Below are 17,812 nucleotides of genomic sequence, written 5' to 3' on the forward strand. Positions count from 1 at the left end.
ATGACAAGAGGAGTAAAGATGATCGTGGTCTTCAATGACCAACTGATAGTTAGTCTTGCCCCTCTTGAACAGAGGTTAGTAAGTAAAGAACATGGCAGAAAGTTTTCCTTCCTGAGATGGTTTTGCTTAGTAGATCCTCCAAACCTTTTAGCTGTCCAGAAAATATGTTTGCCTACCTTGTGTACCCTCTAGTTCTACCATGAACAAGCCTTGGCAATTAAGTCTTAAATACTAAATAGTTAATGACTGTTGATAATACTTAACCTCAAAGACAGTAAGCACAGGTAATGAGTGAGGTATGAAAATCTTGCAGGCATAACACATTCAGTATCTCTGATAAAAAAATCAAAAAAGGAATTAGCCATGCATTTGGGAGGGGCAATATATTCATGTCTTTATTGTGCTTGCATTACTTTCCATTTCAACATCTGAAAAACCTTCTAATACCATTTATTTAATTCCACTGTTTGCCATGGTCTCTGCACGGCAGACTCCTTTCCCTTTCACTTCAAATGGAACTCCTTTGTACGTAGCAACACACTGGTCATTGGTATGAAGGTCTGGTTGGATTTGCTCCCAAATCTTCTTCTTGGGATTAAGTTCCTTCTCAGGATCTCCTGTTTAAAAACAGAGAATAACCTAATAGTATACAATATAAAAGGCAGGGCAAGAGCTGTATATACATACATGTCTGTGAGAGCACACATAGTATCACTGAATATAAACTCTTAAAGGGAAGAATGTTAACTGAAAGTCTCAGAATGAGAATTTTCATCTTAACTGTATTATAGGACTAGGAAATGTCTCTTGATCTTCTTTCTAAATGATGACCTTTCAGGGGAAGAAAAAGGGTTGTATGCAGTTAACACCACAAATCCTGTCAAAAGGAAGAAATCAAACCAGTACCAGTTGTTGGATTTCAAAATTTAAGAAAGACCAAAAGGATTCCTAAGAATTGACCAGACACTGATCATAAAAGCACATAACTCACGCAGACACAGGTTTGTCTGAATCATAAATTTAGGAATTAATGACATTTCAGAAGTAATTTGCATTAAGTGAATCATGGCAGGTACCCTTACAGCTGAGAAATATGGAAGTTAGACAAGAATAGCCCAATGTTACGGTGGTGACATACAATTTGAGTCCTAAGTTTCAACATTCTTCTGCTACTTTTTTTAATCATCTGGAGACAAGCTCTGAAGCCTAAAACAACTGTACTATTAGAGTCCAATTTTTACTTTTGGCCTCAGTCTCTGTATGTCTCAGTTCCCAGTTTTCATATCCTCCATAAGTATTGAGAATCTACCTATATTAGAAAATCTGGCTACTTTAGGATCTTTAATGACCAAAAAATGTAGATTTCTTCTACTAAAGCTTTGAAACACTCCACTATTCAGAATAATTTAAGAGTATTTCAGAACCAAAATATACTTCCTATTTTTTTTAAATACGCATGAAATGCAAAATAGAGGAACCAAAGAACTAGTCTAAATGAGCTCTCTTGCTGTTAAGATTTATCCTGCCTGCCAACATAATCTAGATAAAGCAAGACAGCCAATTCTCTGTACCATTTATTTTCTTTTCCAAGGTCAACTGAATTTCATTTCTAAATTCTAATAAAATGCAGATTCTCTTAAAGTAAAACAAGATTTCATTAAAGTTACTTAATCATAATACAGCTGAGTACTTTTAACTCCTTGGGTTTAACACACAGCAATAAAAATAAAAATATATATAGCTTGTTTTAATATAATTAGGGCACATTTAAATCTTGCAATGATTCCCCACTCTATTTCATTGCTGATATAGAATATCAACAGAGTATTTTTATTTGCTAGGACTGCCACTTTGGACCGATTCTGCCAATATAACTGAAATCTTAATTTTCAGGAAAAACAAATTCCAGTGTGTAGGTGAAATTAATTAAGTCCATATATGATATGAATAGATCCCCCTTGAGATGTTCTCAAAGCAGCTACAGGTTTCCAAAGGAAAATGACAAAGTTTCTAAAGGAAAATGACAAAGTTCTCCAGACCAGAATGCCAAGTACTCTCATCTTCCACTGCTCAATTGCCCTGGTGACTGGGCTGAAATATTGTAAGGCAACAGGGAATTTAAGATATGTTTTTCTAATAGTTGGCTGAAATTTGTTACTGCTTGGTGTATTCTTGACTGGATGACCAACAGGTAGATAAGCAAAGTCCTGCGATCCCAACCTGCCTTGTTATTTTTCCTCCTTTCAGCACTGTCAGTGATTCAGTCTATTCATGTTCTCAATGCTTGCAAAAGTAAGCTACTTCAGCCTGCAGCTGGGTCTGTAAAACTTCTGTAGCTATCTGCAACTGCACAAAAAAAAAAAAAAAAAAAAAAAAAAAAAAAAGCAGCAGACCAAATATCTCTGTTAAGCAGGCTAGCTTTGCCAGAGCAAGATTCAACAATACAGTCAAGTTATTTGACCATGGCAGTGTATTTAAAAGAAAAACACTACTACCATTAATAACCTAAATAGTCAGAGCTAATTGGGCATTTTCACAAAACTAAGAATCCTGTTCAACACTAAAGTTCATGAACAAAGACAGACTTGGAATTAGACCAAAGTAAATACACACAGACTAATAAAACCATTAAACAGAATGTGAAACAATCCATTGTGCATTTCCATCCCCCTCCCAAAATGTTGAAAAAAATCAGTTGCTTTTTATAAGACCAAAACCTGAATTTTATTACAAAAAAAAAAACATGTTCTGGATGTTAATAAGTTTCTTTGGAATCCCAAGTCAAGCTCCCTTGGAATCTGTGGCAAGCTCATATTAGACTGATTGAACTGGTGCATAGGCACCAATTTTAAATACTACCAGAGCTCTAAGCTACACAATTTCTTTTGCCTTCTCCTCATCACATTCTTTTCTCTCAGCAAATATTCTTTAGAAGGGTATTTATAAATAAAACTTGTAATGATTTAATGGGCTTTCTACTCTCTTTACATAAAAGAATAAAGAACCAAAGATCTCAAATTTTGTTAAATGAGTCATTTGGCCTAGCAGTTTAAATATGACAGAGGGAAGTTCTCATAGTAAGCAAGAAACTTTTCTACTAAGTAGCAGCTCAGTAATTTAAGACTCTGTCTCAACACAATAGGAGACCAGAAGGTATGATCTAGGATTACTAAAGCAGCTTAAGACAAGACATACCAGTCTACCTATAAAAAAAAAAAAAAAAAGAAAAAAAAAAAAAAAAAAAAAAGAAACAACAAAAACAAACGAAAACTCTAGAACAGAACTGTAACCTTAGAGGAAGTCAATATCATTTATTCCACTATGGAATATAGCTGCCACCAAAGCAAAGCATCCACACATCAAAGCTTTAATCAAAAAGAAACCTGTAATATACAGACCAACTGCATGCATTTCAGGTTTTGCACCATTTATTTTTTTAGAGCTTGTTATTAAGCATCAATTATACTGCCAGTAAAAGGAAGACTTCACAGTAAGCTGTGAAAACTCCAGAAATTGCTGTCTGATGGCAATTATGGTGTGGGAAGGTATAGTATGTATAGATACATGAGGAAGAATTTTATTATGGCTTGTATGAGTCAGACTCATGAAGAGTCTCCCACAGATTCCTACTGAAGTTTTATATAAATTTGATCAAGTTTTTAATACAAAAAAACACTGTATCTTGAAGCATTATGTATTACAGCATAAAGCAGATTTTTGGTATCATACAATTTGTTATAGTTCTCCCAAAGACAATGGCCTTAAAAAAAGAAAAAAAATGTTTCCTCCAGGCAACAACATTCTTTACCAAACCCTTCATCCTCTAAAACACTGAAGAACACTCTGAGAAAACTCAAGCTTCTTCAGGAAAAAAGATCAATTCGTTTGAAATATGATAGCCTGTGTTTACTTTAACTAAAATGAACAACAAAAGGAAATTAGCCTATATCTCATAAATATTTTATATGATGGAAGAGTATGGGTTTAAAAATAACTTGAGTCTAGGCCACTTGACTTCAGACAGCTGTGTGTGTTTTAGAGCAGCTTTGTTGTTGCTGCTCCTTTTGCTTCATGGGCTTTCGTATTTCAAACAAAAATCAGACCCAGCTGTCCTTTCTATTTTAATTTCAATGAACTCAAACTGAATGTTCATGGTTTAAAACCGATCTGACAAAATATATATATTATATATATATATATGTATAATCAGAATATAAATGGTTATAATTAAGCATTATGATTAAATGACATCTGAATTACTGCAGATTCTATGTTCCTGATAATGGTATCAGTGTGCTAGACAGCCTTGAGGAGACAGCAGCTAAGTGTATGAGATTTTAATACATAAAAGCCATGTGAAAGATATAGATATGCAACCCTACTAAAATCAAAAGGCACTCAGCTTTTTTAGTTTCCCAGGTTTTTCCTCAGGGAGGGGAAAAAAAAAATAAAGTCCTTTAAAAAGAAGAACGTTCAGAAACCAAAAAGCTTGAGGAAAAAAAGAACAAACCAAAAAAGCCAGCTTTTTAATTACTTGGACAAGAAGGTAAATGGCAACAATCCAATCCTCAGCTACAATAAATAAATAAATTATATTAAAAAAAAAAGTAAATCAAACCCTTAACAACAAACAATGTCAATATCTTAGTTTATAAAGCCAGCTTGCAAAAGTAAAGTACAAAAGAAATTATGATACAGTAGTTAGTCCGATTTTATAGTCTCCATCCACTAATGCTATTTGTGTTATTTTTTCCCGCTCTTTTTTACTCACTCCAAGGTAACAAAACTATGTCTTTTTTTATAATTTTAACCTGAGATTTCTTAATTTTATTTAACTACTTTCAGTAAGACAGACATTATACTGTTAGGCAATAACTACAAATGCTAATTCCAGCACTCAGACTAGCAGACTGTTACCTACTAGCATTTAGAGATCTTAATCAGTCTTATAAATTTTAGAGAAAAATGTCATAAGTCCTATACTCCTTAAGTATTAAAATCTAAACAATATTTAACAAGACTGTCAATATTTTACAAATGCATTTTTTGAGACACAGTAAATAAATTATCTTCAACCCCACCTTATTTAGGTGATCCACTGCCTCCAAGAAATTAGGCCTCAACCAATGGCTCCTTAACAACAAATCCAATAAAACTGCTACATGCAGTTATTAGTTATCTAGCTGATTTAAACACTGATACTGCTGTCAACAGGAAGAGAGACTGCATGACTCCATCAGTCTTTCATTAAAGCAGATCGATTTGGTAGGATTTGGCATACATCTACCAGCATTTTAGACAAACTGTCCATGAAGTGACTTTTTCTGCACAGCTCTAGATAGCTGCTCAAGCGTCCATATTTTCAACATTTTGTTTTTATTTACTGAACAGAGCTAGGCTATTTTTTTTCTATTGGGGCAAGGGAGAGGGGGATTTTGAAGTTGTTACTGAGGCATCCAACACCTTGCTTTCTTGAATGACCATCAGAAGCCAGAACTGCAGACCTAAGGCTTCCCCCCCTCCCACTCTGACATTTCTCTCACCTTAAAACCTCACAAAAGAAGTGCAGAAAAGAATCTGGTGAACAGACTGCAGCCAATTTAATCAGACACAGAAGAGCTAAAACTTTTTGTAACTAAAACCAATCATCTCTCCTCTACTCCTTTCACCTTCCTCATTACATTTTGGAGCCCGCATTCTCTTCAAAGCTATGCAATCCTAATATTACATCTCCATCATGCAATTAGAACAAACATTTTGGGATAGAGACCAACGACCAACTTTACAACGCCTACCACATAGAAAGCCTTTTCTTGCTTGACTCTCAGGCACTAAGCTCCTGTCTCTAAAAAAAATAATCCTACTGAAATATCCTAACTTGCACTGGTATCTCATTCAGATCCTGTGTGAGCTCTTCCACATTAGTCATTCTTAAAAATCCCTCCAACCTATTATAAGCATGATTTTATTCATGCTTATGCCACTTATGCCAGTTGTATGAAATATACTGCTCTTCTACTCACTGTTAAGCACAAGGTATATTTTCTGATGGCAATGATTAGCTTTAATATCATACCTACCAGTTTTTCTAAACATCTATTTATCCAACATTAGGAAACAGCTGCCATACTTCAGACTACAATTTATAGTCCTAGATGTGTATGCTTTTCAAATGGGTTGTAAAAGCCTTCATTTGGCACTCATCAAAGTTCCATGAATGTCCTTGGCTCCCTATCAGAAGGAAATGGCTGTAAAGACTACAAAACTTTATATCATAGGCTGGAGGCCATAAGTTTGTTCTCAAGTAAAGCTTTTACACCACATTTAGCTTATGCTACATGTTTTTAGAATAAAAAGTCTACAGAGTATCAATATACCTTAACACCTGGGAATAATTTTAAAACAAATGTTGCTATAACTATTTTCTCTACCAGAAGCTTTTTGGAACTTTAACCATGGAGTTAAATAATTTAATTATTTTAATAAAACATACCTCATCAGCCTTCATGTGTAACAGTAGATATGCTGGATAACACAGCTGAACAGCACTATTATCAATTCTCATATTTTCAAATGCCAGATACAAGAAGTTAATTTTGAGACAAGAATTTGGAGTAACGGTAGGTCTTAGACAAAAAAAAGAAAAAAATCCATACACTAAGGTTGACTTGTTCCTGATTTTGCAGGGCTTATCTACGAGTAGGATTTATTCTAGAGGAATAAATCAACAAGTTGATACATTCTCTTGCATGCCCATTTATTCAATGGCAGAAAGTAGTATGGATGCATTATCGCATGCAATAGAAGGCAGACGTCTAGCAGATCACCTATCTATGAATAAAGTTAGGTTATAACCAATTAAAAGTTATGAGTGATTATTGCTACAGTTTAGCCAATTGTAGAAGCCTTCCAGAGTTTGGTGCATGCTATATGTATTCACCTAACCAACTCTGCATCTCAAATAGCAAGCCTGGTACGTTCTGAACACAGAAAAGCAAAAATGAAAAATGCTACAAAACTAAGTTCCTTCTTAAACACAGAATGATTTTCAATCACAGCATTAAATCACAGCAAACTGAGCTTTCTTCCTCTTTCAAAAACACCCGGACAGTCTGTTACTTCCTTAATAATATACCAACTAAATTATTTTCATAGGCATCAGAGTTTCAATCTTGAAAAGTACCTATATGAAAGGTATTTTATACAGGTATGTGTTTAAGTGTTCAGTTTGCCAAGTGGTTAATAAATAAAAACACTTCCCTACAGCTGGGAAGTGGCAAATGCACAATTGCTTTAAAAGGTTGGTATGATTCTACTTAGGAAACAGAAATACACGGTTGCCAATGGTCTCCTGGGCTGCATTAGGAAGAGTGTTCCCAGCAGGCCAAGGAAGGTGATCCTGCCCCTCTACTCAGCCCTGGGGAGGCCACATCGGGAGTACTGCATCCAGTTCTGGGCTCCCCAGTACAAAAAGGACTTAGAGCTACATGAAGCCCTACTGTAGGGCTATGAAGATGATCAGAGGACTGGAGCATCTGCCCTGTGAGGAAAGGCTGTGAGAGTTGGGCCTGTTTAGCCTGGAGAAGACCAAGAGGGATCTTATCAATGTGTACAAATACCTTAGGAGGGGGGTGTCAAGACAGTGGAGTCGGAGTCTCCTCAGTGGTGCCCAGTGACAAGTCGAGAAGGCAACGGGCACAAACTGAAACCCAGGAAGTTCCACCTGAATTTAGGAAGAACTTCTTTACTGTGAGTAAAGAGTGACAGAGCACTGGAACAGGTTGCCCAGAGAGGTTGTGGAATCTCCTTCTCTGGAGATATTCAAGGCCCACCTGGACGCAATCCTGTGCAACATGCTTTAGCTGACCCTGCTTGAGCAGGGGGGTTGGACTAGCTCTCCAGAGGTCCCTTCCAGTCTAAGCCATTCTGTGATTCTGTGTTACTGGCACAGCATGTATACAACTCCTCTCAATATGGCAAAAACTGGTTGTTACAGGCCATCTTTTCTTAGCATAACTTAAAACCATGACAGAAATAATAAATCAGCATGTTTGTTGACAGAGCCAAAGAGAGCAACTGGAGAAGCTGAATTTGAACAGCTCCCATTTATCCGAGTAACGAAACATCTGGGGAAGGAGAGAAGCATTCATTATTATGCTACATCCATGATGTTTATTTGACTTAACAGTATGCAGTCACAAATTCTAATTTGTTTTAATAGATGGACTGAGGCATGGAGTTGAAGGGAAGGGAGGGAAAAGTGGAGAAAAATCATCCCCTGATAAAGTTGAGATTTAGTTATTTTCTTTATTTATATTCTGAAAAATAAGTTTGTTTTGTTTTTTAATGGAAAAAACTCCAATGCCTTTCTTTGGGAACCCTAAAAGTTATTTCCAAAAAATAATCAGTACTTTGAATATCCTATGTTCCTTTCATAACACCATCCTCCTCCAGAAAAAAAAACTAATTCAAATTTTGACATGTTTATTTAAGGAAAAGGACCTGGAATCAGGACCTTATTCCTTTCTCACTTACTTATAATGAGACGTTGGAGAACGCAGTTATCTCTCTTCTCTCTTACAGTTGCTTATTGTAACTTGCAAAGCACAAATATGTCTGCTCACACAATTGCAAAGCAGAAGTATACTTTAGCTTCAAAAAAGTGAGTAATTTTATATGAAAATACAATTTAACTTTTTAGAGTTATAATTATTTCCCTGTACCTTTCAATTCTCTGTCGAGAATTTCAATCTCTGTGGAGATAAATATTTTCAATGCTTTATTTACAGAATTCCAGCATATTAATAATTAAAATAGGTTTAAAACACTGTTTTAGCTGCATGAACATTGAGGTCACCTTGGGAAAGGCCAGCTGTTTCCTGCAATTTCCCCATTTCCCAAATACATACTGCTTACCTGGAAAACCTTCAAAAGTGATTCTTTCTCCAGGTACCGCCCCTGGTGGGGGAGCCAGAATTTCCACTTTATCAGGGGAGCTGGCACACATCACCATTGCTTGAGATACTACTCCTCTCATCTTTGCAGGCTTCAAGTTACAGAGTAGTATTGCCATCCGATTCTGCATCTTGGGGGAGGAAAACAAAAGGATGTAAGCACTCATACACCATATGCTTTTGGAGACTACAATTACTTCACTATAACAAAAGAATTACAAAGAAGGGATCTTAACACCTGTGAAAAAAGTATAAAGCAATACACACACAATTTTAATGTTTGCATACTAGTAGCAATTAACATTTAAGCCATTTGAGAGCTATCCAACAAATACTCAAAATGTAGTAAACTGTGACAAACTTATCACAGTGATACAAGATGTGCAATTCAGAAATTTAAAAACTTTCCAACATTTCATCCATGTTCCATCTTTAGATTACCACTTCAGCACACTTTCAGTGTTGTATGATTAGCAAAAGAATTTTCATTTGAAAAATAACACTCTACAAACAGTGCTAGCTTGTAGACTAAGAATTCTGTGTACTGAAAATGTAAGTGTTTTACAATTTAAGATTCAAAGTGAGCTACTTGCAGGTATTCTAATTCCAAATACTAGGAATTTTTTGATACACTGAGAATGACTGTACAAACTGTTTGCACTAACAAATTACTGTGAAATGTAAAGACAGGTTCCTTCCCTTGTTGTTGAATGTTAGTAAAATAACAACGATAAACCAGAGAAAACATCCTTTGTTAGAGGATATAGCAAAATTTTACGCTAGAAAACAAACCTCACTTTTAAATTGAATAGAAATTAAATCTAGAACTGTCTCAAAAGACTGAGAGAGAATGCCTTAATTTCCATATTCCTAATACATACATACACATCCATAAATATTTCTAGATTTCAATATTTGTATATTAAGCTATAACTTTAAGCAAAACTGCAAGACTAATATTAAAACTCATATGATTAAGTATTCTGAATACTGTACATTTTCCAAGTATAACATTTAAAAAACAAAACGGAAACCTCTGAAACTAAGCAGTTAAAAAGAAAAATGATATCCTGAATACATGTCTGATCTCATAAATTTCAAGGCAGCCCACTGACTGAAAATTTTTCATTTCTTAGGCTACTGCTGTGGATATAAATCCCCACATAATCCATGAAATTATTGTAAAATGTCAGTAGTTACAGATTTGTCTTACATACCAAAGAGAGAGTTTTTGATACAAGCTAGCACTGAATAACAATTTGCAAGTGGATATATAGAATAAAAGAAACACTAATAGTTGTGTTTGGTACTCAACTCTAGTTTTGACCAACTGGAGAAAATTCTGGACTTTGGAGGATCACTTTTCTATTTCAGATTTTACAATTGAGAAAAGCAGATCACATCAATACAGAAATTGCAATAGTCATCTTCATCAAATAAACATCAGAAAAAAAATACATAAATTCAAACCATTCTCCAGTCACACTGCTGCATAAGATTTCTGTATGAGAAGTTACTCATGACAGAATTAAATATTTATCAACATTTCAAACATCTATAGTATACCATCATTTTTGCCAGGAATTATCTTAAATGACCTTTAAATTAAATTATCTTAAAACACTTTTGTCAAACTGCTCTATTTCTACACTACATGTATTGATTTCTCAGAAAAATGGTAAGAAATCCCACAGGACTCTTTTTTAATAAAAAATAGAATTTGTTTTTATAAAAATTACTATTCAAGTGTTTTTTTTCCCTTTTTATTTTAAATAGCTCAAATTTCAAACCCTCTTCAGATAAACGACAAGTCCCTAGGTACAGAGGATACTTTACGTGTCACTTTCTCCAGTATCTTCATTCAGAACTTTATAAAAATGGACAGTTCAAAAAAATCCCCATACTATTTTACTGTAAGTTCATTTTAACCACTTTGAGTATGCAGAATCATACTTTAAAAGGCTCAGGAACCTTCAAGTTGCTAATCTGCTAAGCAGTAATGGAACTTCAATATACATAGAAACAGATCTCTGAAGTGTTGGGACTTTTTAAAACTAGCTTTGCTTATTTTTATAGAACAGATTTATTGTGCTGTTTTCAGAAAACAAGACTTGAATTATAATGGTATAACCCTGTGGACTTATGCATAAGTGCGAAAAAACCCTTCAAAAATAAGTACTTATGAACTAGACAAGAATATGATCTCTGCCATTCTAACTTGCTCCTATGAGGTCTTTTATAATAGCTGATAAATAAAATACCTAAATGCATCAGCTATAAAGAGTGAGATTCAGTAGTGACATTCATGGCCTCCATCTGTAATCCTATAAATTAGAGGAACAAAAAAGTCATTCTAGTTTTTCAGAAGCAGGTGTAAAATAAATTGGAGTGTTTACTGATAGACAGAGAAGATCAAGGAGAGAGAAAATAGGAAGAAAACTGACTCCCTTTCCCAGTACAAGAAAAAGTCTGTTACAAACACAGAGCACTGCTGAAATGCAGCTGAAGGGGACACAGACAGACAGTTCCCTTGTGCACATGATTCCCTGTACACGTTTTACCTTGCAGTAAGGAAAGTTCTGGTTAAGAACAAAGGGAGGGGGCAAATCTCTACACTTAAATGACACAAAGAATAACAAGTTTACGTCTACAAGGGAGCTGATAAGGCTTTCGCAAATTAAGAGGTACTTGGGGCATAAAATGAGCTGAGAGTACGTAAAGGAAATTCAAACGTTATCTACTTGAAGTAATGATGACTTCAGCTGGTCAGAATTCTAAAGATGCAATTCTTTTGCTTCAGGAAACCAGGAACTTCAAAACTGACTGCTGAGAAGCTGCAACAACCAACAGTTTTGGCAGAAACTCAATTTCCATGATTATCTCAGACACAGAATAAAATAGTAAGCTTTCCCAACATGCTGGTAGAATGAAGGGGAAAGAATGGGGGAAGAAAAAAGAAATCAAGCAAGCAAGCAAAACAAGAAAAAAAAAAAAAAAGAAAAAAGAAAAAACTAGTCCAGTGGTTTCTCATGGAGAAAAACAAGAGCTCATCTTTCCAGAACAAGGGCTGAATTGCTCTTTTCCTTAGGTAAGCCTTGAAGTCACCTGTATAACTGATTTCCAACTGACTATCCCTCTATATGCCAGCAAGGTACTGTGACAGCATATAATGGCTAGTGTATATAAGTTAAAACCAACACACTGATTGCTTTAAAAGCAGAGTGAGCTGCACTGCCAACAACAACAAAAAGCCCTTCTCAATTTATTGTGCACTTGTCTGGATCTAAAGTCTGCCAGCAAACATAATATATAAACCACATACTCAGTTACACAGATATTTCTAACTTTTTCCTACCCAAAAAGGAATAAAATAGTATTTAATATAACCTTGAAGTGTAATGCTACAAATGTAGAGGAAAACTATTTTGCTTTAAAAAGGAAAAGGGCGTTATATTACACAGGAATTGCCATGAATTTTACAGTTGCTCACGCTAAAGCCACCGCACACATGAATCTATGATTTATAGAAAACATTTTTTTTTCCTGTAGACTAGATAAAGATTACCTGATCAAGAGTATGTATAAAGAATATGATTAAGCACTCTAATTAAGAAAAAGAAAATACTAATTCCAGTATCATTTTCCAATGCCTGAGTGGACAAGGCTAATCTTAAAAAGAAAAAAAGTCTAGAAAGAAAAAATTCAAGCCCTCTAAATAGGAAGAAAAAGCTAGTTTCTGCTATAAAAATCAGAATTCATAGTTCATAACAGATGCAGCTGTAACACATCCTCTCAGAAAGGATGGCGCTCCTGCAGATTCTCTGCGGTCTCTTTCTTTTAGCTAAGTTCTGAAAGCATCTCTTAAGCTACTTGACCTGCATTCTTAGTCCTTCATTTCTGATCACTTCCAATTACTGATGTGAGACACTTTTTCCAGGGTGGGGAAGGGCACAAAGGTGGGAAGTAGCGCTCATTTGAGAATTGCTTGAATTTCAAGAGTGATTGCCCAAGAAGGTTAAACGCATCCTTTTCAAAGAGCCAAAAGCAGCGGCAGAAGAGTTGACAACTTCTACAGACATTCTGGACTCTTCCTGTTCATTTGTCCCCAGCCGTTGCTGGAAGAGCTCAACACTGGTGTGGTCCACTTAATGGCTCAGTACCTCATGCCTATTGACAATGCATACACCCATACATGACACCCAAGCATGCAACTTCCAAATTAGCTCTATCAAGAAATCCTTATCCATGCATCAGTGGTGCACAAAAACACACCGTACAGCATGAGAAGTGGGAATACAAGAAGTTTTCACACTTGTGAACAACCTACACTGCATATTGAAATGTTAATGTAGGTGCATGCTGTGCCTCCCAAACAAGTCTAGTCGGAAGGTACAGATACTTCATTCTGCAAAACTGTGATACTAACACTGCAGCCATAAATACCTGAATTTTTGGAGAATTGTTTCTTATACTTGGTGTGGGTATACCTGAAATATATATTTTTATTTCTTTATATGGCAGTAGCCACAGGCTAGGGCTTCACATTTCTAAACTCTTCAAAAAACAAAAAGAGACTTGCCCAACAGATTTACTGTCTAATGAAGACTTGGCAAAACCTAAGCCAGACACACAAGCTAATTTATGTAAAAGAATGACTCCTAATTCTATGTTAAAGCCTTCTAGATTATTTTTTCTAATCTGAAAACAGGTTCTATAGAAAAAATTTGTCTCTACATTCTATGTACTTCACGTTCACCAGTTTATTTAGGAAGGCTTTTAAAATGATTACTTTTTACTATGCTATCTTGGCAACGGACTGCTAATAATGAACAATTTGAATTTGTGCCCGCTGCAAATCCAGTAACTGGATACTATCAGGTGATCAGTGCAGTTCACAGAAGAGTTAGCGTATTCAGTTATTTTTCAGTTCAGTAACTTACTTTATTGTAAAACCACAATCACAATTTTAACTGCCTCCTACATTTACAGTCTCACCACAGCGAGAGCGTGCGAGCAGAGGTTGAAAATAAATGCACTTGAAAGAAATGCAACATTTCCACACCAATATTAATTGCTTCATGACCAGCTTTACTGTTGGTCTGTACATCTTTGCTTCATATGCCAAGTTTGCACCTGGATGAAGTCTTCAGTCAATTCCTCCCTTCCCATTAACTACCTAGAAGAGGTGTGTTTAAGGAGAAATACTCTTCAAGTCTCAGGTTGTTCTACAACAAACCATGAAAGTCTCTCTTAAATATACAATGTATCAACTAAAAAAGAAGGAAGCAGACTGTCTATTCCAGTTGAAGAAGTGCAAATATATGTTTTGTATTCCATAGCAATTGTCCACTCAGTGCCAGCTAGTTCTCAAAGTTAAATTTACCTGATCTTTACTCCACATATCAAACATTTCACTGATGTATAATGACAGTTGGAAAGCAGAAATTTCAAAAGTCTGTATGGCAGCACAAAGTTATTACCGATTCTCCACTACATAGTAGGAACCTAAAGGGAGGGGTGAGAGCTGCTGGGTTTAGGAGTACTCTGTATCAAAGGCTTCAGAGAGGAGTCAGAATAGCATCCCAGCACAGAAATACTGCAAGGAGATAAAAACGATGGAGGGGGTGAAAAGGAGGTGGGTGCATGCGTCCTTCTCTATTTTCAGGATGTTCTTAAGCCCTTTTCCATCTACAGTTTTGCTTTTGTTTTCATGACTGTAAAAAAATCTTTTAACTGAATGAAAACACACAGTATAAATAGCTGAAGGTCATAAAGATACTTTAGGAAGGGAAAGGTTATCAGTAAATACTTTTGTTAATACCTGATCCAGAGGAACATGTTTCACTAAACCACTGACAACAGTCCTTGGGCTTGCTTCACCAACATCCACCTGTTCAACATACAGAGAATCTGCATCTGGGTGCTTTTCGGCAGTTATGATGCAGCCAACACGAAGATCTAGACGAGAAACATCTACAGGTTTCAAGTCACTACTTCCAGCAGCTGGTTGCTGTTTCTTTTCCTTCTTTTCACCTAATGAAGGAAGTTCAAGTTCAAAAAATAAACATAAAAAAACCTTAAATCATGTATATGACTGTTTCCTAGGGAAGATCATGCTACAATCTCAAAATGAAGTACAGATTCAGTATAAAATGTAGCTGAAGTGTAGAGAGTTAACATTTCCATTACTAGTTTCCAGAAAAGAATTACCTTACTTACTTACTTGCTGCTGCAAGTGAGATTGTTACTACAAGTAATGCTGCCTTAGAACAGACATATTTTTCTTGCTTGTAAAATGAAGTCATCTCGACTTTAAATGTAAATAATACACGTGGAAGTGACATACATGATTTTAAAAAGTACAACAAGCCTCATACTACTGTTTTAATAATTAGCAATTACCAGTAAGCCCAACATTTCACCAGCAAATGGAAACTAGAAAGGCACAAGTCATCAGCTTACTAGCGCTTAACAACAGCTCCTGACTGCGGGCACTGCCAAATCACTGCAACTGCTGTATTATAGTTGCAAAGCAATCCTTCAAGATGACTGTAGCTAACATTCTTCACTTCACAAATACAGTAGTGTAGGAATATGCTCATAACTTAAGAGCTTCCACTGATGAGCAGTAAGTAATTATCCCATGGCAATGCAATGGATCCCTATCACCTATACAAACTGTATAGTATAAAACAGAAGTGAAGCAATATTTCTCGTATTTGGCTTATTTAGATATTCCTTTCAAGATTAGCTAATTAAACGATTTTGTATATAAGACTGCCATGTTTAAAAGGCATTCATAATTTGTTTAATGAATAACAATTTCTAGAGGATTAAGATATATGTAACAGTGCTTACTTAAAATGAGTGTACTTTCTAATTTTTTTTCATCCAAGAAAGCTTACATATTAGGTAGCTAAAGTTAACTAAACTCTTGTCTTTAGGAAGCAGAAACAAAAGTGGACACAGCAGCCAATTTGAACGATTTACCATTATTTCAGTACAAGGTTGAAATTAAATTTTATGTTCAAAGATATATATTAAAAAGGCAGTATTTTTTTTAACACAAGCAACAGCTCTTCAAAAATATTTAAACTCACGTATGATGAATAAGAAGTGTTAGCATTTATGACTGAGGTTTATTAATCTACAGTATAAAATAGGGATATACAATAATTGAAGAGAACCTGAACCAGAGGTTCAAAGTTACAGTACACTGAAAAAGATGAAATAGTTTATGACCTTGCATACATCTCCTTGGAAAAATCAAAGAATTACAGTGCCATATCACCATAATATTCCAATTCTGAAAATCTGTACAAATCAATTCACAGCAAATCAATAATAATTTGCATAAGAGAATGACTTTAAGTTACCCGATATGAAACCGTACTTTTCTGCAAATATAACCAATTCTTATATATTTTCCTCTCTTAATCATGTTTAACTTCATTAAGTCAGGGTTAGCTTTAAAAAAAAAAAAATGCAATGTGTTAGAAAACCTAGATACCTTTCTCATACATTTCCTCCCTGTTGCCAGACCAGAGTATGCTATCCATCTATGTCATTTTGTCATTTTCGCAGTAATTCCTTTTATTCACACAGTCTCATCAATGTTGATGCAGATGGATTTGATCAGACTGTCAAATTTCACTGCTTGTAAGAATTTTGCAGGAAAAAAAAAAAAGCAAAAGCAAAAAAGCATTTGCAGGATGCAGAAAACCAATTTAGCACTCTTCCTTTAGCGGTATGTTACGCTACCACTTAAAAAGTATGTTTCTGAGCTGGTCTTTAGGCTTTTGCTTGAACTATTTCCATGGCAGAAACAAAAAAATCCATTAAGTGAGATTCAGAACAGGGAGCTACCCAGTCAGCCAAAATACCTCTCAACAGAGGAGTTCCGCCACATTAAAGCAAATCTGGCAAGTATCCCACTTAAGTAAAAGTCTGCAGGTTACTTGATGGTCTTCATTAACTTCAAGTACTTCCAAGATTTTAGGACCTAGCATGTGATTCTTCCTACTTTGTTTCTATTAACTGTTTTTTTCTGTCCCCAGTATGACGTAAAAGCAGTTCCATAAATTAAATGCTGTAATTGTCAACTACAGCTAAGAAAACAGAAATACCTTTTTTTTCTGCTTTTTCCTTCTTTTTCTTTTCTTCATCTTCACCTTTAATTTGATCCTTGGGACCAGGAGAGGATGTGACTGCTGCAGGTTGTGAAACATCTTCCGAAAACAAAGCTGTAGAAATGGTTGTACCAGGAGGAACTGCAATTTGTTTTACTAAAATTAAAAATACAGAAATCAGAAGGGGCACTAAGACTTTGAAAAATACAACATTTTAAGTAGAAAGCACAGAAAACTTCGCTTAAAATACCTAAACAAATACAATTGCTGAGCAGTAAAGAGCAACACTACAAAACTACCTCAGAACCCAGTCTAGGTATGATTACTCTGATCAGTTAAGGACAATGCCTTTGATTATCCATTTTTTATATGTAAAGGAATGCTAAGCACAAGAAAATGCATTTAAAAACCCTCTTTCTCTTGTTTATTCCAGTATCTAATATACTTTTTTAAACTCCTTATTTCTCATTTTTATTTGTCTGGCTTCAGTTTCTAGCCACAAGGTCTTGACATACTGTAAACTGTTCTGTAATTTTCTCTCTATGAAATCAGTATTATATTGCAGACAGATCACTCCTCAGCTCTTCTTTCTGATTAGCTAATGAAACTGAGCTTGAATGATCTCATTCTAAGAAATTCTCTATAGCCATAAAATTGTATGTTGCTTTCTCACTTCCTTTCCCCAAATTCTCCACACTTTCTTTGTATTTCTTTTTAAATGGCTGACAT

General features: G+C 35.3%; 1 protein-coding gene across 2 annotated transcripts in view; it reads right to left on the minus strand.

Annotated features, from left to right (window-relative positions):
* Positions 1 to 368: 368 nt before the first annotated feature.
* The window catches only part of AIMP1 (aminoacyl tRNA synthetase complex interacting multifunctional protein 1), a 41,969-nt gene continuing 24,525 nt past the window's right edge, over positions 369 to 17,812 (minus strand). For both annotated transcript variants that reach the window (XM_062574139.1, XM_062574137.1), the window contains exons 4-7: positions 17,081 to 17,239; positions 14,776 to 14,987; positions 8,917 to 9,085; positions 369 to 617 (exon numbers count right to left, since the gene is read on the minus strand). In XM_062574139.1, the coding sequence (XP_062430123.1) occupies positions 451 to 617; positions 8,917 to 9,085; positions 14,776 to 14,987; positions 17,081 to 17,239 (707 nt within the window). In that variant the 3' untranslated portion in view covers positions 369 to 450. The remainder of the gene's footprint in view (positions 618 to 8,916; positions 9,086 to 14,775; positions 14,988 to 17,080; positions 17,240 to 17,812) is intronic.

The sequence above is a fragment of the Rhea pennata genome, chromosome 4 (assembly GCF_028389875.1).
Source record: "Rhea pennata isolate bPtePen1 chromosome 4, bPtePen1.pri, whole genome shotgun sequence".
Taxonomy (NCBI): Eukaryota; Metazoa; Chordata; class Aves; order Rheiformes; family Rheidae; genus Rhea; species Rhea pennata.